Here is a 24978-nt window from a genome sequence, read left to right as displayed (position 1 = left end):
AGTAATTTAAATCACAAGAAAACCTAATATCAAATTCGTCGACTTCGTTGAGGACGCCATCGTCATGAATACAGAATTTTCAATTTTGAAATGAAACATACGAAGCATGACACTTTTTACGTGATAATGATGTGCCCAAACGACTATTGGGGTCAAAATAGGCTGTTGTTGATGATCGTCATTACAAAGAGAAGAAAATACATGTAATAACTTGTAAAGACCTATTAAGAAATCAATTTGATTATGTTTATTGAAAAGGTGAAACACACAATTTACACCATACACTATTTACTAGACAATTTACAATACAATGTGTTTTGATTTATTCTAACACGTTAACTATAATTATGACGCATTAGAAATTCTTAATGTCTAGCACGTTAGAAGTATGTATTATTTTTAATGCATTAGTGTATAACGTATTTAACATGAAAAGCCTATGCCGTATCACATTCCATAACACAAAGCTTGATAGCAAAAATATATTTATAAGTTTATGCAAATAATATCAATCCATATGACGCTGATTTGCCTTAGTAATGGCAACCTTTGATAGTGAGCCCGTTCTACTGATAAGACTTGTAAATCTGTGCCAACATAATGCCGAGCCATATTCCAATACGGTTGCGATAATAAAATAGTCAATCATAAACTCCTTCTCAAAATTTGCTGACCAATTTATAAACAGACTATGAGGGGATAATCCATACACGGAGGTATTTCAGACTAATTGGTATTACATTGGCTAGTTCTTAATCACACAATCGATATCAGGCCTGCTTGGGCATTTGATTATGGTAGAGATACACTACAATTTTATAATATCAGCTAATAACCTTTTGACATATTTTGAAAATGTTCTGTACTGATTTTTCAACAGAAACTGTTTTAAGACAGAAATTTTACAAGTTTATGACGGAGTTAGAAAACAAAAGTGCTAAGAAAATGATGACTCCCTTCACAATGGTTTGTCTCTCAGCGCCACCAGCAGGCGCCTCGCATATACTGTCTAGACGACAATTGTCAATCATATCTGCATGCAGCGCCCTGGCGTCATCATATTTGCATGGAGTTCCCCCGCATCCGGGTATTGGGACCTCAATCTCGTTGTGGAAAAGTTTCAGATAGTGCTCGGTGGCAGACGATCCAGTGGCACATTCATAAAGAACAAATTCTATATTTGCAGAATACGGAACCATATTAGCTGTGTTGAATTTCCGATTTTTCATGGCTTTGTAATTATCCGCTCGAATAGGATAACCATCCTTGAACATGCCTAGCGCTGCGAAAAATGGGACCAAGGTTTCTGAGTGACCAAATCGGAATATCCCAGGCGCGTATCTGAAACATACAAAGAACAAGGAGGTGAAAACTTGAAAAAGCTATATAACTTCTTCATTAATCTTTGATATAAACTTGTTTCAGCAACATACTTAGATATCTCATAATGGTATTGACATTTATATCAGACAAACAAACTATTTCGTTTTAACGAACTAATATAGACGTTAGTGTTGTCGTCCTCCATAAGAATGGGTTGTTGTTATATTCATCACAGGTGCCAACATTTAGCTTCATGTCAATTGGGATCCTGTAAAGGCCGCATGCAAAGGAGCAATCACGCTATCTTGTGGCGTATCCGAGCAATTCCTGGTACTAATGTATCAACAGAGCGCGTACTCCGCGCGGGCGGCCATATCGTCTACATTCGTAAGAAACTGTTTTGTATATTATATGATTTTGATAATCTCATTATAGACCTAAGCATTTACATTTCTGAGGCCAATAATACCCAAACCTTACTCTAGGACACTATCATTAAGACGCTGTACGCCTAATCCAGTAAAACCTATGCAAATGTCCAGCACACAATGTATAAAATCGATTTAGTGCCGCTGCCAGCGTTAGGTTACAATATTACTGTTGAGATGCTCTACACCTAATCCAGTAAAAACCTTCCCACTTTTCCGGTCAAAAATGTATAAAAACCAATTTTAGTCCCACTGCCAGGGCTACGTTACAATACTATTGTTGAGACGCTCTACACCTAATCAATTAGAGACATTTCCACTTGTTCAGTATCAGATGTACAAAGCCGATTTATTTATGCTGCCAAGAATGTCTTGTCCGAAGTAGTCAATTTGGTGCTTCTTTCAATTGTCAAAAGCATACTTGTTTGGGTTCCATGTAGCTGCCGCCGAAACTATAGTTATATATCGGACTGAGGAAATGGTTTTCGCTGTCCGAATTTTTATAAAAGCTGATGTCATTGGAGAAGCGCTCGTAGGCAACTCTGTCGATGATATTTTCAAATGCATTTGACCCTTATTGGTCTGAAAGCGACATCACGTCTTAGTGAGAATCTTTTTCAACTGGTAGTAAATTTAGAATCGATAGAAGATGTACACCATTTTCAGCAGTCCTATTGTTCTAACAGGCAACTCTAACGAAACAGCTGATGGTCGAGCACCAAACGGCAAAGTCTGCTTCATTTTGCTAATGATCCATCACGTATTTAACGGCTATGTCAATAAATCTTCTCCGGGCAGAAAAGGCATCCTATACACACACGTCGAGGTTGAGCAACAGTTGGTGGATCTGAGGTTCCCTTTGGATCATTATAATTAAAGACGCCGCCGACGCTAGTTCTGGTTCTAGTAACGAATGATGTATTGAATAATCATTTAGATGCATTGGTGACTCCGAACAGGTGATTCGTACTTGTCCAGGTATCGCGAAGGGCTTCGAGTGTTTTAGTTCAGCCCAGGCTGGTTTAACGTTTCGGTTTTACTTTGTAAATGTAGCTTTTCTATGAAATCGACCTCTACACTTTCAATTTACAGATTCATTCGAGTTTGACGAATCTGCGACCCACACGTCACCCAATCCCCCCACGTTTGTCAACGATCCGTGGCATTTCTCCACCTTGAATAAATGAACTCAACAGGAAATATTGCTGATGAAAACAAAAACATGTCTCTTGTTGAGTGCTACGCTGGGGTATGCTGCGAGACTGCAGAATTCAGAAACTCGCGATACGCATTTTAGACGAAAAATATTAAACGTTTGATATGCAGGAGTGCACCATCAACCTTCAAATTACAGAAAAGTGGGGAAAAGTACTAATTCATAAAATGTCTCTCCGGTTCTGGCTTCTTGAGTAATTACACAGCATGCGCCTTCAGATCATCGTCTCCACTTAATGTTGATTTTATAACGTCTGCACTACTTTGAACATGACGAGATCAACATCATATGCTGTCAGAGGACAAAAACAAGGGCAAATTCATTTGTGTATATGAACTTAATTGTACTATTATGTTTAGCAATAATGCTGTTTTGGTTTTGTTTTCTTTGTTACAATCATTTTCACGCCACGATAGTCCATACTGTTTGGTGAAGGAAGAATCTGAAGAAAAAAACAGGGAAGAACCACCTCCCCACTTGAAGCTGCTGGCAATCTTTTTTACATACCCACATTGGTTGGGCCGAGACTCGAATACACATGAGATGTGTGAGTGACCGGGGCCTAGAAGGAATGGATCAGGTTTCCGAGTACTGTCCTTGACCGAGCGCTGTCATGATCACTATTCATCCTCGGTTACGCACAACTTTGTCCTCTGAGAAATGCGGATCTAAAGTGTTTTTGGATAGACTATTGAAAGAGGTTAACACACTATGCAAATAAACACCGTGACCAAATTATGTTATATGAATGTGGGAAATACAGCAGAGAATGCTTCAAGAAAGGTTGCATTTTTTCTAGAATATCACATGTTTGCCACCGTAGGTTTAGTGGAAACATAAACCACTTTATTGCACTATGTGACGTAGTAAAGATAAGAAAACACAAACTCAGACTTAGGCTTGTATCTTTACGTCTTAAATCTTTTTTTTTAAAACTTGAAATAGTCTTACATGTTACCCGTCTCACATAATTGCTCTAGATCAGTTTAATCTTGTGAAGAAATAAATTGTCTTCGTAAATCCGAGCTGAATTCACTTTTTCTATTATTCCATGCTGTTGGAATTAAATTCAGGTCTAAATTGTTCGCTTTCTTTAATTTTCATACACGTCCAGAGTTCAAACAAATCTCTTACATTGACAAAAATTTCTTCAGGATCAGCGGAAAGGAACTGTGTAGTAAAGAGTGATTTAATGTTTTTTGGTGGTGGTGGGTTGTTGCTGTTTTTGTTCTTCTCGAAATTGTGTTTTTTCAAGCGAAGCTGTCATTTTGGTCTCTTTTACATTACATTGGAAACCATGGTTGTATTGCAATAACTGGCCAGGATACTTAGATTCTGCAACAGATCCATAGGTATAAAACTAACATATTGTACTCTGTAGGTGCCAAGTTCATCCTTACATACCATAACTAGAGGAAAACATAATATTACCAGCTATACAGTGAAGGGGCCACATTTTTAATATTATTTTAATATCTTGCAACTATTTGATGTGACTGAAGAAACAATCAAAAATATTTAATAGATTATATTTTTATATTTATTTTTCTCTCAAAAATGGTCTTATATTAAGGAGTACTTCAGCAAAAAGGACGTGACTGTGTTTACTAAGAATTGGATTCAATTTGATGATTTCGTTTAAATCAACGTTTTCTCCTTGTTCTGATTGTAACCAGTTTTCAATGACAATATATTAGGCTTTAAGGAGAAATTCGGCCACACTTATATGTAACTCTTCAATTTTGATTCCATTTCGCGTTTGACAATGGTGCTTTCAATTAGTAGTTCAGTCAAAAAAATTGTCGTTGCAAGAATATAATAGCTTCAAATTGGTAATTAGTTCATGTCAGATGCAAATCTGGGTTCCATTTGAGCCTAATGTCAAGATAAGGTGAGAGAACTGAAGCGGTCAAGTTATAAGAGGGCCACTTACAAACTAACCGAGCTTTTCTGGACCTTGGAATCTAATAATACAAGCCGCGACAAGCAATTCGGTTAGAGTACGGTATAGCAGGATGAATAAGTGAGAGGCCCAGGGCGTCGAGCTATCTGATGTTTAGCTCACTGAAATTGATTGCATGTATACGTTAGTTTGTTACCTCCTATTTTCAGCTCCACCTTTGATGGCGTCGTCCATTCCATTGAATATGTTCTGCATCAATGGACAGGAATTACTCGCAAGTAAAGGATGACCATATGCTTCTTCGTAATATGTCTGCAAAAAAAGTTTTATACCAGCTTTGATCAAACGTCATTCATCAGTCTTACCATGTCGATAATTGGATCAGCTAGCATTGTTCATCGTCTGTAATTGTTAGAGTTTGCCAATGGCTAATCTTTTGAGGTTAAGAGGATTTGTTCCATGTTTGAAATCTGTGAATAAACTTGTTTAACTGAATATTTTTTATGTAGAAGAGATCTTGTATTCCATGTTAACGGTTCTGCTAAAGGTAAATAAAAAGCAAATTAAAAATGGCGAGATATAATACTATTGTAATAGAAACAGGCGTGTTTCGATTGACTTCAAATATAATTTTATCGATGTACGCTGCAAACATGAATCACAAAACACAAGACTGATCATAACTCTGGACAAATCACATGCTGAAAATTGCTGAAGATTCTGCATTAATGTATACAATTATTAGTCGCTACTGACAGACTGAAACTACACAGTTGGATACTGTTTCCTTGAACTTGTGCTTTTGCTATTACATCAAGGACATGAATAAACAGGACATCGTTGTGGTTAGGCAGGAGGATATAAACGCAGCTTGTTTATTTTGGCTAGTCCAGCTGCTGAAGCGCACAAGCGCCTTAGTTCATGTGATATGAATATACCTTATGTTCAATGATGCTATACCTCAAGGTCCTTAGCGTATCCCATAATATCCTTTTCGTCATCCGATAGCATGCTGCACCAGTCGTTGCGGGAAAAGCAGGTACGATCATATGGGCACATCTGGTACAATAATTCAACTTCATCTGGATAGAAAGTGTAGAGTATAATTAAAGATTTATCAGAAGAACATGTATAGTTTATATAATTTGTTAAATGGGCAACAGTTTGTATTCTTGTGCTTTCACAACTTTCAAGTATCTCATATAATTTATCTCTCTTATTTGGATCTATTATTTAGCAATCCCATATTTTTTGTATTGCAGTTATTGACTTCAGTATATTTATAATTATATATTTCACGTCAAAACAATTTTTTATTATATATTTAACGTCAATGCTTTTATATTTACATATTTGACATTAATCTAGATTTACTAATATATTTCACGTCAATGCATTTGCAATTATATATTTCACGTCAAGGTATTTGTAATTTTATATTTCTTTGAATTTATAATTTTAGTACCATTCGCATATCCTCTTAATTATTTTTCTTCTTGATCAGTAAAGAAAATATCTTTTTGTAGTCTCATAGTTCTGAAAGCAATATTTTAATTTTCAATTTGTTTTCTTTTTTAAATTCTCACGTATTTCTGCTATATCATTCAGATATTCTATCAAATCTGTTTCTGCAAAACCATCTGTCATCTGTTTCTTGATTTTACTATCTCTTAATACAATTATTTATGCTGGTTGAATGATATTTGGTTTATTGCACATTTATTAATCTCTTTTCAACCTAGCGATTCCATGGACTTACTTTTCTATACTTTACTAGATATAGCTTTAAATAATAACATTAATGGGTTACCAATCTGAAAACATGTATATCTGAATAATCAAACTGTTCATGATACACTATTTTATTTATTATTATAAAATGTTTTATGAAACAATACTCTTTCTCTAACTTCTTTGAATTCATAAGTAAATAATTTTTTGACAACATATCTACTTTAAAAAAACATCCTTAATTATGCAGAGTAACTGAATCATACTTTATTTATACAAGCGCAAAGGCTTTAAGCCAGAGGAATGGGTCAAGTACCTGAAAATCATATAAATTACCATCTGATGTTAGAGTGCTGAAATCTTATAACTGCTAGGTCAAAGACAATAGCTTGTTTTAATCAGAGACAGATCTCATTACTGGCTTCCTCTAGGTTGATTTTGTGATATTTTTGAATGTTTTCTCATTAGAAAATGAAGAAATGGAAAATATAGTTGAAGATCTTATGGTAATATTGCATGTCTATACCTTGACTTGGCTACCGCAATTAATTTGCTATTAAATATAAACTGTACAAAACAGTGCATTTGGAGAAAAGTCCGCGCTGATACATTTACATTGATGTGCTATTTTGGAACTGACTGTATGCTTACGCTTCACGATTTTAGCACTTGGTGACAAGTTATTTGTACTCTTACTTTGCCGGTTGTTAATATTTCACGATTTTTGACTCCGTCATGAAACTCGCTGTATTAAAATCACACAATTCTCTCCATATGCAATATTCAAAACCCAGATATGACAAATGTCAAACATTCGGATATAAACTCAACAAAGAGAAATGTCGCAGGATGAAAATGATACGATAATTCGTATTACAATTGTTCTAAACATGACAAATGCGGAAAAGTAATATATTGTCCATTAAATACATATTCTTAGGATGGAAGCTGTTGCTATCTCATTATGATAACTGTCTCTAAATGTCTACTATCTATGCGAATGGAGCTATATTTCTTTAGACAAAACTGCAACCAACATTATTTACTAGCTGCAACTTGTATGCATTTAATTCTACATTGTTGAGATTTTGACATTTCCTTCATTGGGGCATACATTCAAAGGATCCTGAAAGTAACTCTGAAATCGTCGTAAAGGCTAACCAACAGCTCCTTTTCAGAATAGCGAACTTTGTTTCTCATCTTGATTTTAGTTTTCCTGGCTGTATCCAAGACAACAATTTAATATTCATTATTCAGAAATGAGATTAAAAAAGTAATTCAAATATTCTTTTTGAGCAGTAATGTACATGCATTTGCTCGTTATTTACAAAAGAATAACATTTCAATCGAGCCGTTTTGTAGCGAATTACCACGAAATTATACTTTGTTTCTTACAGACGATTATTCGAATTTAGATGATGTTAAAGAAAGATAAAATAAAAAACACCTTCATGGTTTCCTTGTCCCATGTGCATTAGGCACATGGTTTACGTTCTGCATTAAAGCCATTGTAGGTAAATTCAGTCTAAATTGGGGGTTATGTAGGCTATCAATTGCAGACTTTACAGACTGTTCAAGATCAAGATATTATAATCAAGTCAGAATAATACTGTCGTAGATTACTCTGCTACGACATAATAAGATTTATACCTAACATGAATCTTAGAAAGCTGTTACTATGGTGATGCTAGAAAGTACAGTTAAATATTGGATGGTAAATAAAAAAAGAACTTTATAAAAACTGTTTACTGGATAAGGTGTCGGACTATTAACCTGACTATGATACAGTGTTGCGTTAGGGCAACGTTTTGAACCTACAAAATCTTTACATTATAATGGAATTTCAGGACAATGGGCATATGAAAAGGCGGAGCATGTGTGCCGTAAAAAAATGAAAATAATATACCTGAACATTAGAGTCTGTGGGAATTTAATGATACTGTCAGGACAAGGGACGTATTTGATATAAAATGTACACAAGATGAATTCCAGTAAAAGGCGGAGCATGTCTGACGTAAGAATAATTAATTTAGAAACAGTTTGATAAGTTTAAATTTAAAAATAATCATATTTTGACATTTTAAAAAAATCATGTTTTTTTCTTTTAAATAATTTAACAAGGATAGTTCTGAAACTATAAGTAGTGAGAATTCATGCATAGGAAGTACGTGTGTAGCTATTGTCTTAAAGTTAGTTGTAATAACGCTGGAGCACAGATTTTTTTTGTTTTCAAAAACCATTTTGAGGATTAATGGCCAGGGGTTTTGTTGTTATAACAACTATTTTCAGAACCAGTGGCCCATTTGGTACAGGTTTTGAAAAACATTATGATGACCAGTGGTCCATGGTTTTTTCATAACATTTTGAAGGTCATTGACCTACAGTTTTCCATAAAAAGCTGAAGACCAGTAGACCAGATTATTGTTGTTATAACAACTATTTGAAGACCACAGGAATAGGTTTTTGTTGTTATGGTAATTATTTTGAAGACCAGTGACTGAGGTTTTATGTTGTTATGACAACCAAATTAACTAAATCTGGCCCAGGTTTGTTCATAAAATTTGAACACCGATGGCGTAGATGCATGGACGGCGTTTGGGGTGGCAAGTGGGGCGACCGCCCAAGGCCCCGCTCTTGAGGGGGCCCGTGCTTCAGGCCTAAGGTCGTCCTTATGAGTTTGTCAAGCTATATTCTCCGGTAAATTGGAAACGCTGATACAGGCCGCACGTAATGCACGCAAAGCTGCGAAGTCAACTTAGGCCAAGGCAATGTCGTCATGTTATTATGTCGATTTAAAAACCCGTTGTCCACAAACAGGATTTTTTAAATATATGAATAATGAAAAAATTAAATTCGTGCGCCAAATCGAGAAAGTTGATCTAGTCTAGACATAATCAGTTTTTGCGGTAGCATGCCAATCGATATACCGATATCACTGGACAACAAATTTTTACAAAAGTCATGTTACTGAAATAAAATTAGTCAATTCTTATCAATTTTTATGTGCTGAACACGAATATGACAGTCAAATTGCAAAATTGGCTCTAGTTTTTTTGTAATCTGCAAGAAATTAATGTTTACATAACGAAATGCATTCCAATAGTAAAAGGTCAACTGTAATAGCCTACCTATAAAAAATCAAGTCATTGACTACATCTTAGATTTCTTCGCCTGTCTCTTGTACAGCTGTTCGGGAGCATCTCTGAGGAGTGTCCAGCAGTAGTCAGACAGCATTGTAGTGGACCATTTTCCCTGGTATCTTTGTTCCATTGTTGCGATATCTTGATGAAAACGTTCGCCGTGTTCATCACTAACAATACCACAGTTGCTAGGAAAGAAATCCAAATGGGAATGAAGGAAGTGAATCTTTAGAGACATATTGCAGCCAAGTTTCTTATACTTCATCAACATGTCTTCTACTAGTTCCTTATAGTTTTCTGCCCAAACATTTCCGAGGAAGTTTGTAGAAACTAGGCGAAAAGCATTCCATGCTTGTTTCGCGTCACCTTCCAGCAAGTTGTTGAACCGGTCATCTTTGAAAAGCTCTCGAATCTGAGGACCCACAAAACTCCCTCTTTAATCTTTGCTTCGCTGAGTCGAGGGAATTTTTCATGCAGGTATCGGAATGCTGGCAAAGTCCGGTCAATGGCTTTCACGAAGTTCTTCATCAAACCTAGTTTGATGTGAAGGGGTGGTAGCAAGATTTTCTGAGCCTCAACCAGAGCTGGGTGTTGGATATTCTTCTCTCCAATGGCTACATTCTGCCTGTGAGTCCATTCCTTCCTCATGTAGTGCATTTCCCTTGCTCGGCTATCCCACTCGCATAAGAAACACATGTATTTTGTATATCCTTGCTGCAGTCCCATTAAAAGGGCAACTACCTTCAAATCACCACAGAGGTGCCAGCTGTACTTGTTATACTCAATGGAATTCAGTAGCTGCCTTAAGTTATCGTATGTCTCTTTCATGTGGACAGCATACGCTACTGGAATAGATGGAAGAATGTTTCCATTGTGCAAAAGCACAGCCTTGAGACTCAGTTTCGAAGAGTCCACAAATAGTCTCCATTCTTGTGGGTCATGAGTGATTTTTAAAGCATTCATGAGGCCCTCAATATCGGAACAGAATATCAGATTACTTTCCTTTCTGAAGCAAGGCTCCAATTGCTGGTGGCGCTTTCGATATGCAGTAATTGTGACATCTTCTTCTAGAAGATTCCATTGTTGGAGTCTTGATCCTAGCAATTCTGCCTTGTTCTTTGATAAGTCCAAATCACGAATCAGGTCATTTAGTTCTTCCTGTGTTATTCTGTGTGGGGTTGATGATGCACCACAGTGAAAATCTGGATCACTGCATGCTGATGGACCAGGAGAAGAACAGGTCGACTCACCTTTGTCTTCGTCAGATGAATCAAGAGAATATTCTGCTGGAGGTTCTGGAATAGGAAGTCCCTCACCATGTGGAACTGGTCTCAATGCAGACGGAATGTTTGGGTAGACTATTCTCGACTTCTTTCGCTTTGTTATTCCGCCGGAAAGAGGAGGAACCAAGCAGAAGTAACAGTCATTTAGGTGGTTGCTTGGCTCTCTCCACACCATTGGGACTGCAAACGGCATTGATGACCTTTTGCAATTCAACCACTGTGAAAGCTGTGTTGTACATGTAGCACAGCATATATGCGGAGCCCAAGGCTTGTCTTGGTCACCAACCTTGCATCCGAAGTAAAGATGATATGCCTTCTTCACTTGAGAATTGATACTTTTCTTCTGGTTGGCAAATGTCACTTCCCCACAAATATAGCAAAAATTGTCCGCGGTATTAACACACTTTCGAGGCATTACTGTTCTTTATTGTACGTAAATGGATAAAATAATAAGATTTATGTAACAGTAGCTTGAACTGTCTCGCACAACGTCTAAAATATTTTAAATGCTGAACCTATCTGATTGGGCTTTATATAGTACACTGCTTACGTCAGCTTCAGCAGCCGCCTGGCATTAGTATAATAGGCCTACACATGTATAGTACACTGCTGACGTCAACTTACTTCAGCAGCCGCATGGCATTAGTATTGCATTGCATCAGAAAATGATGCAATCAACTGTGGATGATGTGAGCATGATGGTATTATGCAATGTTACATCATTATTCCGGATGTTGCTGCAGTCCTACTGGAGAAATTTACACAGTGAAACATAGAAAATGAGGTATATGAATATCTTCAAAACGAGAGCCAATACAAATTTTTCACGGTTATATTCGTGTTCGGCACACCAAAATACTACAGATTAGGGCCTTTTCAAGTCAGTAATGATTTCACTGTTGACCAGTGTATTCTGGCCCCGCGCGGTCATGGTCGGCTTTAGGCCCCGCGTACTCCTAAAGCCGCCTCTGCATAGACGGCACAGGTTGTCTTCAAATATTTTGAGGATCAGTTAACCAGAGTTTTTCATTCAATTTTAAAAGCTAGTAGATTTTGTGAACTATGTTTTTATCATAAGTTTTTAAGACCGGTGGCTGATGATAAAACTGGGGTAAAGGTCAAAGGTTAAGCGTAAATGCCAAAGGTCAAGTGTCCCATGAGTTACACTTTCTTTGCTACTAACGTGGTCTTAGAATTTAAGGGTTCGTGTTCGCAATCTATCATGGGCCTAGAAATGAGATCTCAAGAAAGAAAATGCGGAGTAATTACACATTAGGAATCGAACACGAAGCCTAGAAGTCTTGCGTGACGAGGACGCTAATTTCTAAGCCACTGAAACTTGTACCACCTTTGATGATGATGATAACTTTGAAATAATCAGCACTAACCAGGGTTTAAACAGTGCAACAAAAAGAAGGAAACATTACGCATTACATGGAAATAATTACGTATTACATGTAAATAAATGCAATAACTTGAAAATGACATTAACTTTACAAGGTCAGATTACAATAATTCGACCGAATCAGATAATTTATGGAGAACAAATGTAAATTTAATACAGCACACGGTGATCCTGCATATATAATAGCTGTTTAATTCTGCCATATGAATTTTCAAATTTGACATAGTACGCATTACATAAGCAATCATGAACAAGGCCTCAATTAAAGATAAAGACAGTCATGTAAATGATTGATGACAGGCACACATTGATGGCATACAAATATAAATTGAGGATAATGTACGGAATAGTTTTGACACTGGTAGATATTTCTTCACTTGCAGACTGAAAAAACTGAAACAAAAATAGAAGGCCCATTACGCAATATAGAGAAATCTTTAAATAGAGAAAGTATGAAAAGATAACAGTTTGTTTCCGATAGTAGTTTTATTACAAATAAGTTAAGGTTTGGTTGGAAAAGGAAAACATATAATACTATTTTTCAACTGACTCAGACATAAATGCATTGTAGTGGAAAGGTTCAAAAGAACCCTAAAACCTAGAAGTTAAAAGTATCTAACGGAAAATTAAACAGCCACATAGGCTGACGATACACCAGGTTTAACTGCTGGTTACAGTAACACCATAGATCAATAGATATGACTGCGCTGGAGGCAAGTAAGGAATAAAATAAACAAAAGTATGAATATATCTCATATTTTGAAAACTGATACGTTTGGAACACAAAATTTTAAACATCAGTGAAAAGTGTTAATTTTGAATATTCGAAAATGTTTTTAGAAATGGCTACCTGCTTGGTTTTACCAAAGGAATAATTTATGTTCGGCGAGATATTTTAGGTATCCAGTAATTTACAAAACGGAATTTTTAAAGGGAGGCGATGTGGTCGAAAGGCTTAACGAGCAAGTGTTATCTTCATACAACTAACAAGATGGCATACATACAATTTGGAAGACGCAAAGATTGAACGATTAAAACTGTGTTCTTGTTAATTGGAAAAGATTTTATAAATTATTTAACAGTGTTGAACCAGATGAAAATATGCCATTAAAAAGACTACACTTCCATCGGTGACAACTGCAGATAATTGCTTAAATAGAAGTATTAAGGACCATGAAAATATATTAAAAAATAACGAATGGTGCATAGGACGATTATGGGGTTAAAATTTTCATGATATGTGAATTTGTGTTGAAATACATAACAACGGGGAAAGAAAGTACGTCCAAAAACGTTAGAGGTAAACAAAATGACACACATGAAAAACCTGATGAGGCGATGTGCCAGCAAGGTAATAAATGCGAAAAGAATGAACACAGAACATTACAAATATGAAGTTGATGAGCAATTTGAATACATCCAAAAACTTGAAATAGGAAAGAATTCACACAAAATTAACATAAATCACATGATATAGTATAACATTTGTTTTAACATATGAATGACTTAAACTCCAGATTACTTGTAACTGTGTCTAGGTATATACAGCTCTTAACGACACAGTTGTTGACGTGGAACATTTATAAGCACCTAACCTTTACTGTACCTTTATTAGCATTAGCATTGAACTCTACGAACAAGTGGTATAATCAAAATTGGAGCTAGAGACAATACGCACCGAATGTTAAATTAGTTGTATAAATGTTGTAGAGAAACACTGATAGAGGAAACGAAATGATAGTGTGTAATATCAAGGAGATTAAGGAACATTTACAGCTAAATAAGCAATAAGGATTGAAAAATGAGTAAAGCGTTACATCTGTAAAGTTGTAAAAAGGGTAAATTTTATTTCTACAAGAAAAGCCAATGCCACATAGTTTGTTTTATACTTTTAAATAATGGACATACGATACTGACATAGCTAGAGGAACTTTGGAGGAGTGTAGTCCAAATAATAATCGACTCTAATAGACACAATTGACTCTACCCCTAATACGATTGCAATTTCATCGTCGTCTGTGGTGACGAGATCTTTCGAAAGAAGATAATCATACGTGCATAGTGAAGAACATAGCGTTTGGACGACGGAGACACCCAGTAAAATAGACTTAGACACCCTTTAAAAGAGACTTAAAATTTTAAAAAATAAATTAGTCAAGAAGCTTTGCCTTGTTCTGCTATTGAATTTGAAGCCATAAATTGGTTAACTCTCATTAACAAAGTTACTATAGCCAAAGCTTTTAGCAAAATAAAATATGCTACACTGAAACTGAATTTTTCCCACATAAAACCACGAACTATCTTGTATAAGTGCATGTTATAAAGGATGACTCTGCAGAGCAGAGTGTGACAGGATAATTTGGCAAAGTTTTTTATACTGGGCATTGAGGATGGTAGCAATTCGTAGTGGAATTGTGTTACGAGTTTCGCGATGAGAAAACGCCTATCTGAATGTAAAATATACATACCTGGGATCATGCATTCAGATAAAAGAACAAATTTTAATGTCAGTCTGTATCAAAGTTTGCATTTCCATGTCATCACTGGATATACTTCATGACATACACAAATACTTGATTGATAATGGGTAGGAAGAAACTATTGTACACCTGGCATTTACGTACTGATGTAGTTGTCTTAACTGCCTGCAATCGACATGATAAGAATCTATCATATCCTCTTAAATACAGAAGAAAATCATCAGCGGATGAAATGAAATATTTTGCAGGTAAAGATAGATTGGACTTCATGCAAGATATCAACGAATTAACAGAAGACATTGCATCCATCAATGTAATGTGAATTATGTAAAATGTTGAGATATTAATTTTAGGACTTGGATATTACAATAAAGATGACAGTAATTACGGTAAGTGTTTGTTTCCGGGTGAGATGCTTATGAACATTGGTACTTTGGTTGGCATCAACATAGTTTTAATTAAATCAGCAATTTGTGTTTACTGGCATGAAACTTTAACATCAATACCAACTTCGTAGAGACCACTGTTTCAGAGGCTAATTAACTATATGTGACAGAAATTCAAGAGGGAAAAGATGAAGACGAAGTAAATTAAAGGTATATTGAAGAAAAGGTTTGAGCTGATGACTGTCGTATTGTCCGAACTACTAATACGATCGGCTTCTCAAGCAGCTCTTTATCCACCGATTCATTCTTTTATCCACAAGACCAAAGCAAAGCCACGTGTAAATAATGCTGGAATATCCAAAAGGTTAGCTTGAATGATTGTACAGAAAAATACAATTTGAAAGGAATAAAAAGTGTTACAATCAAAGTAAGGAAAGTATACTCCCGATGTTAAGACAATGAACTACTAGAAACTAATGCGAAATGGGCGAAGCCGAATGTCATATAAGGGGTGACAGTGGTAAGCTTGAATAGCTTCCACAGCTGGAACTTATCGCTACTTTCGACTAAATCCGCGTGAAGGGCTCGGTCATACTGATGATATACATACAGCAAAAATCATTGGCAACCTGCCTCGTACAAAAGTAGAATCTCATGGCATGTTGAAGATGATCAGAATACTAGTGACCGCATTTTTACAGATAGGGTCAGAGTGACCTGGATCTAGGACCCACAGAGACTATCAACTTAGTTCATTTAAGTTCATTGCAGTGGAGAAAAGAATAGAGGGATTAATTTCTGTATCGATGTTTCGAGATATATCGACTTCATATTCTTGGATAGATTTCTTTACTATTCTCTTCCACTGACATTTGTTTAGGAAGTATATCGGGTTCACGAAATTTATAAAGAACGTAGGGCATAATTTTGAAGCATATACCATATATCGGTGGTGTAGCTAACTTGTATTCTAATATGTACCATCAGGAAAAAAACTGAAACAAAAATAAAAACCAAACATAAAAGATATATGAGATGGCACCATTTGGGTTGCTGCAAAGGTTTCTGAGAAAGAATAGTACTCTTTGTCTGATCTCAGACCATTAGGATTGGTGTATTTGTTAGCTACAACTTCAATTAATGCATTCTTGTATTTATCCCAAATTTTATCCTTCAAATTTTGCCTTTAATTTCAATCTTGAAGAGTTTTAAGAGAATTACTTTATGCCAAAACAACAGCATCAAACACCGTTTTGGTATCGAGTAAGGCAGCATATGTAGAACTACTTTGTCGGAGTTGTAATACATACGTTTTGAAGGTTGAAGGCAGCTTTGAGGTAGATTAAATGTATTTTAAAACATTGGTGTTGAGAACTGGGGAACTCAACTTCATTTCTTTCCAAAACATTATTTATATTAGACTGCACATTTATTTCCATTCTCTTTTATATTATCGTGAATACTGGTCGGTACCTATCAGAATCAGCTTTATTTTCCCCCGTCACCTTTATAAAACAGCACGATAAAACATCGTCAGGTATACATTCATAACATGCAATAATATGGAATTAAATAATATTAATTCGCTTCTTTGAGTGATGGATCATATTTTGCAGCAAATCGTTATTAGGCCTTTTATAAAACCATTTTTAAGACATGGACTCTTTAGGCAGGTTCTTCTGAGTGGTTTTATCCTGTATAGGGTTCTTGTTTTGGATAAATATTTCATCGAGTATCATTTGATGTTAGAAACTTCTTGTTTTATAGTATTATGGAAATTACTGTCAAAATAAGTATCATCTTTCAGCGTTTACAAGTCGGTGAAGTATTTTTGCAAATACATAGGCTATCGTGGACAGGTCAGGAAAGGTTCGATCACCATGGCATATTTCATTACCTGTTTTGCATTTATTTTTATTTGCTTTTTTCATATGATGCCATATGATTTCATTCAAACCTCATGATATGTTTCACCAATCTTAAAGATATTGAATTCAAAATGATATAGATTTCTGCCGTTATTTATGCAGTCATTATGTCAATTAGTATTTTGAATTCGCTTCGCGAATTTTATTAATAATTAGACTGGTTTGGTTATTTTTAAGAGCTGCATACATTTTCAGAGTTAGTAATTAGATTTTATAGATTGATTCCTTTATTTTTTGTTCCGTACGGCCGAGGCTCATGCGAAAAATGATATACAGTTTAAATTTTTTTAAAACTATATCGAGAACATTCAAATCCACACTATTTATTTGAACAAAAAAAACCCATTTATTTCAGCGACAGTTTATTTTGAAATTAAGCTAAATGTGAAAGCAATTCAGATGAACAATGATTTTGTTTTTATTGGCTATATTCATTCGATTCATTCAAAATCCACACTATTTATTTGAACCAAAAAAAAAAACATTTATTTCAGCGACAGTTTATATTGAAATTAAGCTAAATGTGAAAGCAATTCAGCTGAACAATGATTTAGTTTTTATTGGCTATAGTCATTCGATTGCTAATCAGCAGGTAGAAGGATATATATTTTCTGAAGGGCTCTTCTTAAATATACGAAGCTCGATTTGATCATGATTGTGACGGTTTCACTGTTATCTCAGCACTGAGCATCAATTTTTGGTCTTGCACTAAAGTACAGAAGAGCTCATACTATTGCGTTTATGAAATCGCCATGCTGTGCCACTGCTTGTAAACAAAGCATTCTCTGCGATCGTCCAGATACGAACGTAAATCCCTCAAACACCTTCCCACAATTTGTCTCTGAGATTGTCATTCCACTCAACGTCATTAGCATGAATAGAGATTGTCACACCCTTAAAACTAGTATCGAACACACCTAACTATACAGGTGAACATCATTCGTTGTACATGGCTATATATGCAATTTCGCTCAAATGAAATCATCATAATTTGATCTTTTTTGGCAATAACTGGCAATAGTAAATTTCTAAATGGAATATAAAGTTGTCTATCAGATTGAACATCAGTAAAGTGAATTGGATTCAAATAATCACTTTCCGCAATAAATGATTTTTTTTTGGGGGGGGGGGGGAGGGATTAACGCCGTTGATCAGCACATCATAGGTACACATGGCGACGAGTATCTTTAGTGGAGGAAGAAACCCGGGAAGACTGAGCGAAGTCCCATCAACCCAAGGGAAGCTATTGCCAAGCGTTCTCTTATACCCACGATATAAAATAAAAATTAATTGTTGCCCTTCAGAGTTTCAATATATAATCTAAAAAAAGTGCACATTGTGAAAGTAGCTCTAGAGGAAGAGAGGGGACGCTATACAGATTTAAACATGCTCAGGGTATAAACCTATCCAAATTTTAGATGTACGCTGAAAGATAGATTGAGTAAAAGCAGTTACATAGGTCAAAATACCTTTATCAAGCGATACATTGACCAGTCCAAGCCTCTGAACAATGTTGTCTGTTGCATTTTTGAAGAATAGTCCATTACGAAAGTCATCATACTCTTTCAGGAAACCCTCACTCTTTTTTATTGAGTCTATCCTCCCACATTTGTCATAATACCGCACAATCGTGTTATTTATCATGATCGTCGTCAGGTTCCGATCTTGTCCCGTGGTAGTCTTAATTAGAGCTTTATAGAACTCCTTAGCACTTGCTTGTGCTCTTTGCTTGCTTGCTGAGATAAATATCAGTCGATCCAGTTTATTGATAAGAAATGATTGCATTCTTTTTCCTAACCGCCCACCTATTGCTTCCATTTCTTGGGCACCAAGTGTTATCAGCTCCTTTTCTTTATCAAGGGGATACAAATTTTTCCAGGTCTTTAGAAATTTATAAGGACTATTGTCTATTTTAGGAATATGTTTCAGAAGTTTATTCTGGAGCGGCGTCATTTCCATAATGTAATTGTCACCAGGCCAGCGCGCGCCATGTCGAAACACTCCTGATATATGGATGGCAGTGCAGGTCTGACTGCCGAGCTGAAAGTTTGTCCACTGGTTGGTGTTAAGGGTCGTGCTGTTGTCATAAACCCAGAAGTAGGATGTCTTTGTACTATAAGAGTTGTATTCTGCTTTTGCAATTGTTCCAAGAAAAAGAAACGCTCCAACGATTAACATTGTTGTATGGCTTGCAATAATCAGTGTCTTGCAGATGATTTTGGTCGTGGAGAAGTCGTCACTTTTTAAGCGTTGTTTTGCGACAGAACTGGAACAAAAGTATAAAGAAGTCTAACATGGCGAAGAAAATTCGGTTAAAATTTTAAAATGTATAATTTTTTGAACGTTATTTTATCGTAGAGGAATACCTCATAAACATTGATTTTTAAAAACACCAAAAGTAATTGTCGAATTCCCTGAATCCTGATAACTACGCCAACTAATTTCTTCCTAACATTATACCATTTCATTGAAGGATGATTTGATTGAAAGTGAAACTATCAAACAAATAGGATGACAAACAGTACAATAATTACGAACTGAATTTGTATTTATTATTTAGTGGAAACTATCCTGTACCTAAACATTCAAGAGGTCTCTTAGGCAGGCTTATCACAACATTTAGTAATCTATTAAACTGAGTCTAGGCCAAGAGTGACCCCATGGAATTTCCAATAAGTTGTGGTGTGAGAGCTGGTAGTATAAATATGGGAATTGGGGATTCGTCAATTACTAGAGAACGGAAGAACATAATTAATGGGAACCATCAATGAGTTAGTTCAACATGCATCCTTATTATGCACTCATGAGCATGAGTTATGCATTTAACAAGACAAATGCCACCAATAATCCACATTTATGACAATCTTTCATAGATCACATCAAAATTAAAATATTAGGAATTGTGTATTCTGTGCAGATAATTAATTAAAAAAATTGACGAGGACTATTTAACTTAAAGCTGCACTGAGCTTTGATCATTAGCTGCCATACGAGGATTGCCAAAAGCTTCTTCAGTACGAAGTCAACTTTGGCCGCCTTGACTTTGAAGATGCAGGAAACGATGTTGCCATCACACCTCAGAGCCTTTTGACACAGGAGTTGTTAATGCGAATTAAACAGGGCAGTATGGCCTATGCTGCTGTCATGGTTGATGGAGCAACGAGTATTTGGTTCAAACGTCCCCTTCTCTCAGATAGATAAAAAGGGACAGAGGAGGAAGGCATTCGCCAAGAAAAAGGATACTCAAGAACTCAAGCTGCGTAGGCTGAGTATCAGCTTAAGCGGAACAAATATCTTGATTATCTCAATGAAAGAAAACGTGACGAAGAGCTGGTTTAATCGGTTTAAACGATGTCGAAGAAGTGGTGACTCTGAATTGTACTCTTAGTAGCGCCAAGGTTTCCAACTTCTACGCACCTTTACACGAACAGCAACAAAAAAAAAAAACAACAAAAAAACAACTAAACTAGATATTTATATTTATTCTCTGGTGGCTCACTTTCGTTGGCTACTCGACTTATATGTACTTATAAAATATTTATATCTTCCGAGACAGCTATGATAGGCAGGGAAGTCAGAGCTTATCCCCTATCAAAAACCCGTTATCAACGACATTTTGACAATAGGGTGACTAAACAATGAATTGTACAGCAGAATATATTTGTAAATACTAGGTAATCACCGCATATGTTGGATTAATAAAGTTATAATATGTTTTCATTGTTATCTCTTAACAGATAAACATTATACTAATCCATCTGAGGACGCAAGGGTTCGATACACGGTAGTTTAATTTTGCTGGCCCCAGTGTAAAGCGACTATTCTATTCTGCCATCACGTGGTTTCAGCGAGTTCCATGTTTTCGATAAGAGGTGCGCTCTCACCTTCCACACCAAAATAAAATGTCTAAAAATCTAAACTTGATTAGAAAAGTCAGAGGTCAGAGGAAACTCGAACTTTGTCAAATTAAGAATCTTAAAAGTTGTTGTTTTGTTGGTTTGAACTGCACTTTTAACACATTATTTAACCATACCACTGCAAGGAAATGAGAGCTAAATGACTTTCCCAAGAAAACACCGAGGCAGCCAACCTATTCTAAAACGTGGGCATTTTTATAATGGCTCGTTTATAGGTTTTAAAAGGAGAAGAAGATTTTCAAAGTTATATAATGTTTTAATATCAAATTTTCTTTCAGGAACGTAATATGTACAAGTATTAACTTCCCAAAAAGCAGTAATTCACTGTTAAGTATGGGAAGAATCTTTGTGGCAGGAGAATTACAAATAGGCCACTTAATCTATATGAAGTATGCATGTACGTCGTGAAATAATATTGAAGTGGGAGATATTTTATCTTGTGTTGAGCATAATTGGATTTCTAGAGCTAAGGAAATCCGTAGTTCACAAATAACAGTGTACTGACTGGATTATATCTAAAAAATAAAACCTTGTCAAAGTACATATAACCGAACTCCATTCACATGCATGCGCTCTTCGTAGGATGCAACTAGTTGTTGTTGTTGTGGGGTTTAACGCCATTTTTCAGCACACGATAGGCCGGACGCAACTAATGCAATGCGAACTGATTGTAGGCATCAAAGTACGTCTGACAATAATTTTACTTTGTTTTTATTATTTTGTTGTAATACTATACAAAATCAAGAATGATGTTATGCGTTTTCAAATGCTTTCATGAATCGGCTTATATTTATGCTACTTGAATGTGGCACTTGGACCTGACAGGCTTTGAAAATAATGAATGTGGATTTATTAGAACAGGCTTGCATGGATTTTCAAACTTTCAAAAGCTGTAAAATACTGTAAAACATATGCTATTCCCTTTGCCATTTTATGTGCATATGGAACAGTCTGCAAACTGAAATACAGCGCTAACTTAGAAAGTGTTTTTTAAGTTTATTTTTTAAATAAAATTGTAAGATCCGATTAAGCTGAATTCAAATAGTTGCTTGCGACATGTAATCGGAAATTTTAGTACCAGCGCAAGTTATCTCCCTTACAGGCGCATTGAACTTTGCATGCCTAATCCTAATCTCTTACAATTACAATGTTGGCTCATATTCCCCGCGATTCGGATCCTGTGGAATTAATCGAGCGATGAATCAATACACAAAATTACTTTTTTAATATTCCGAATGTAACCTAGATTGGCATCACATGGTTTCACAAATATGAATGCCAGAACAAAAGTCCTTTTAGTTTGCACGAAGTATAGAGACATGTAATAATTTGATTCTGCACCTTTTTGTAGTTGGCACCTTCTTAACCAAAAGAAAGTACTATCACCTATCACAGACCGACCATTTAAACTTTTAGGATGATGAAGTAGGTGGAGGGCTAAGATTTGTTTGTAAATTTCCGGGTCTAAAAGAGCTTGAAAAAAGTCTTGCTCTGATTTATAGCAAAAAAGATTATTTTTTTTAAAAAACAAGAAATTATATCCATTATCTTACTTGAAAAAAATTCTATACAGACAACCCTACTCCCAAAGAAATCCCAGCTCAAAAGAAATTCACAGACTTTAATAATCGGTCCCTAAAAATAATAAAAATCAGTTTTATGCACCAACATCCACCTGATGCAATAATTTATTTTTGCACCACTATATCAGGGTGCCACTTCCCCGTCAGGGAGATGTCCGTTTTTATATGGATTTCAGGTAAGTGTATTTAAATACATTCAAAATTTAATACACTCCCCGCTGACCAATTTCATTATATACTCAGGCAAATCCAAGTTGTGTAACTTCCTTAGTTTTTGCAAGGCGGCTGGGGAACTAATTGCTTTGCCTACCGGACTCACATGCAATGGGTTGCGTGATCTAATCTTGTCCAGATCAGTTCAAGTCGGTTGCCGTGTATAGTGTGTCTTTGACATGGTACTCCACACTCATTGCCTCATGGCGCTGAGTAATCTTTTATGTGCTTGTGTGTTTTGTACACAAATCAATCAATCAATTAATCAAGTCACACTGTTAGCAAACATGTTTGAAAATTTTATACATGGTGCCTCAATTACGTTTGAGAATACTACTGGATACATTAAACAGATTAAATGGTACATTCATTTACGGTCGAAGGAAGGCGAGCCATAAATAAAATAAAAAAATTTGCTGTCATGCATCAAGAGGTTAATTTAGTGGACAGCCAGCGCAGAGTTGTCAAAGACTGGTCTTTGAAGCAACAATTACAGTTAGCGCGACCGTTTTTGTCTGAATGAACATGGCCGAAATAGCATAGTGGAAAATTTGGTAGTAGCAGGACGATAGAAACGTGAGAGAGAGAGAGAGAGAGAGAGAGAGAGAGAGAGAGAGATACAAACAGAAATACGTCTGTCAGAGTTTAATAATAATAATAATAATTATACGATCAACAAAAGGTGTCGTATCAGGCAAAAGATTGAGACATTTTATTTATCGTCAAAACTATATTTTATGACCGAGTTGGACAAGTTTAGATCGATATTGGATAGTAAGTCAATATGGAATAATGTACCTTTTGAGTAATTTAATTTTGAGCTTGTTAGCAAATATGTTGAAATCTACTTAACAATCGCTTACTGCCAAATGAATTAAGCTCCGTTAATTAAGTTTTAATTAATCATATGCACACTGAGAACAGAAAATTAACTCCAATTCGATATGTTGCTAACTTGAGACGTTACTTTGAATTATAGTACATGGCTATGATCGTCATCGCCACTTGAAATTTTCTAATTTATCTGCGCAGAACATACACACTGTCAAATAATTATAGATCCAGTTCTTTTCTATAATACAACGGTACTTTATGGAACAGCCGATCATGATCTGTGCTATGCAAAGTTATAACCAGGGAAAACCTGTAATAGACACCAATTTCCCAAATTGTGTTCTAAATATACAACACTATAATCGAGAGAAAAGTCATAGTTTTTATAAGGAAATACATAAAAGTAGTCAGCATGCTAACTCGCTACGTTACTGTGTGTACAAAACTAATAATTTGGTACTACTAACACGAATGCTCAGTATTAACTCCTGACCACTGAAATCACAGTCACTACAATTACCACCAAGTAGTTTCATGCTCATGGAAATCTTACCTCGCTGGCAAAAGTGCAGCATGTGTTCCTTCGGAATCTGCTTGTATGACAACGCGCCAAAATTAAGATGATTTAAGACTCGGAAGAAATCATTCATCTATTTAAGCTGATGCCCAAACAAGACCAATAAAAGCAACCTAATGACTCAGGAAGACAAACCCATCTGTTAACACGTTTAGTGAATCACAAAAAGGAGCGAGCACAACTATAAACCGTCTCGCCTGCGGGCATTTCTCTGTTGGAACTATCTAGATTTTTACACAATGTACTACTAATGTGCGATTCATCAACTGTCAAGTAGGCATAGCGAAGCTGTAAGGTTTGTCTGGAGGAGCTAGATATAATATATCCTAGGTTATACCTCAAGCAGCTGTCATATCGAATCCCATAATGCCATGCATTACGTATGGGTTTTATATTACATAACAGGAGGGAGGTGCCACTCTTACTGTATATAGGTTCACACCTGCGTTCAAAATATTTCTCCAAATGGAGTATCTATTGTTTTTAACATGGCCCATGGTCTAAAAAGGATATGAAAAAGTTTTTTGTTTTTTTTAAATAGAAACTTTAAGTGAATGTTTCCTTAAAAATGGTTAAGTAGTACATGTGCATTCCTATAAGGTCAATGAACCAGATTCTACATAGCATATAG

The 24978-nt window shown here is 35.8% G+C and overlaps 1 protein-coding gene across 1 annotated transcript; it reads right to left on the bottom strand.

Moving 5' to 3' along the window:
• Positions 1-232: 232 nt before the first annotated feature.
• Positions 233-24673, bottom strand: LOC149803553 (multiple inositol polyphosphate phosphatase 1-like). Its single transcript, XM_089953286.1, has 5 exons — positions 24324-24673; positions 18693-19489; positions 5831-5952; positions 5067-5182; positions 233-1341 (listed from the first exon to the last, which is right to left on the bottom strand). The coding sequence occupies exons 2-5, from the start codon at positions 19399-19401 to the stop codon at positions 903-905; spliced, it is 1386 nt and encodes a 461-aa protein (XP_089809412.1). The 5' UTR covers positions 19402-19489; positions 24324-24673; the 3' UTR covers positions 233-902.
• Between the last annotated feature and the right edge of the window lie 305 nt (positions 24674-24978).

Source organism: Sinohyriopsis cumingii, chromosome 3 (genome assembly GCF_028554795.1).
Source record: "Sinohyriopsis cumingii isolate HCF-2022 chromosome 3, ASM2855479v2, whole genome shotgun sequence".
Taxonomy (NCBI): domain Eukaryota; kingdom Metazoa; phylum Mollusca; class Bivalvia; order Unionida; family Unionidae; genus Sinohyriopsis; species Sinohyriopsis cumingii.
This window is presented reverse-complemented; position numbering and strand designations above follow the sequence as displayed.

Excerpts from the sequence above, each read along its gene's own strand:
- LOC149803553 (XM_089953286.1), bottom strand. The coding sequence starts at position 19,401 with ATGTTAATCGTTGGAGCGTTTCTTTTTCTTGGAACAATTGCAAAAGCA. Across the intron at positions 5,953-18,692 it reads CAATGTATCGCTTGATAAAG|ATGAAGTTGAATTATTGTAC; the intron begins GTATTTTGACCT and ends CTTTCTATCCAG. Across the intron at positions 5,183-5,830 it reads GATACGCTAAGGACCTTGAG|ACATATTACGAAGAAGCATA; the intron begins GTATAGCATCAT and ends CTTTTTTTGCAG.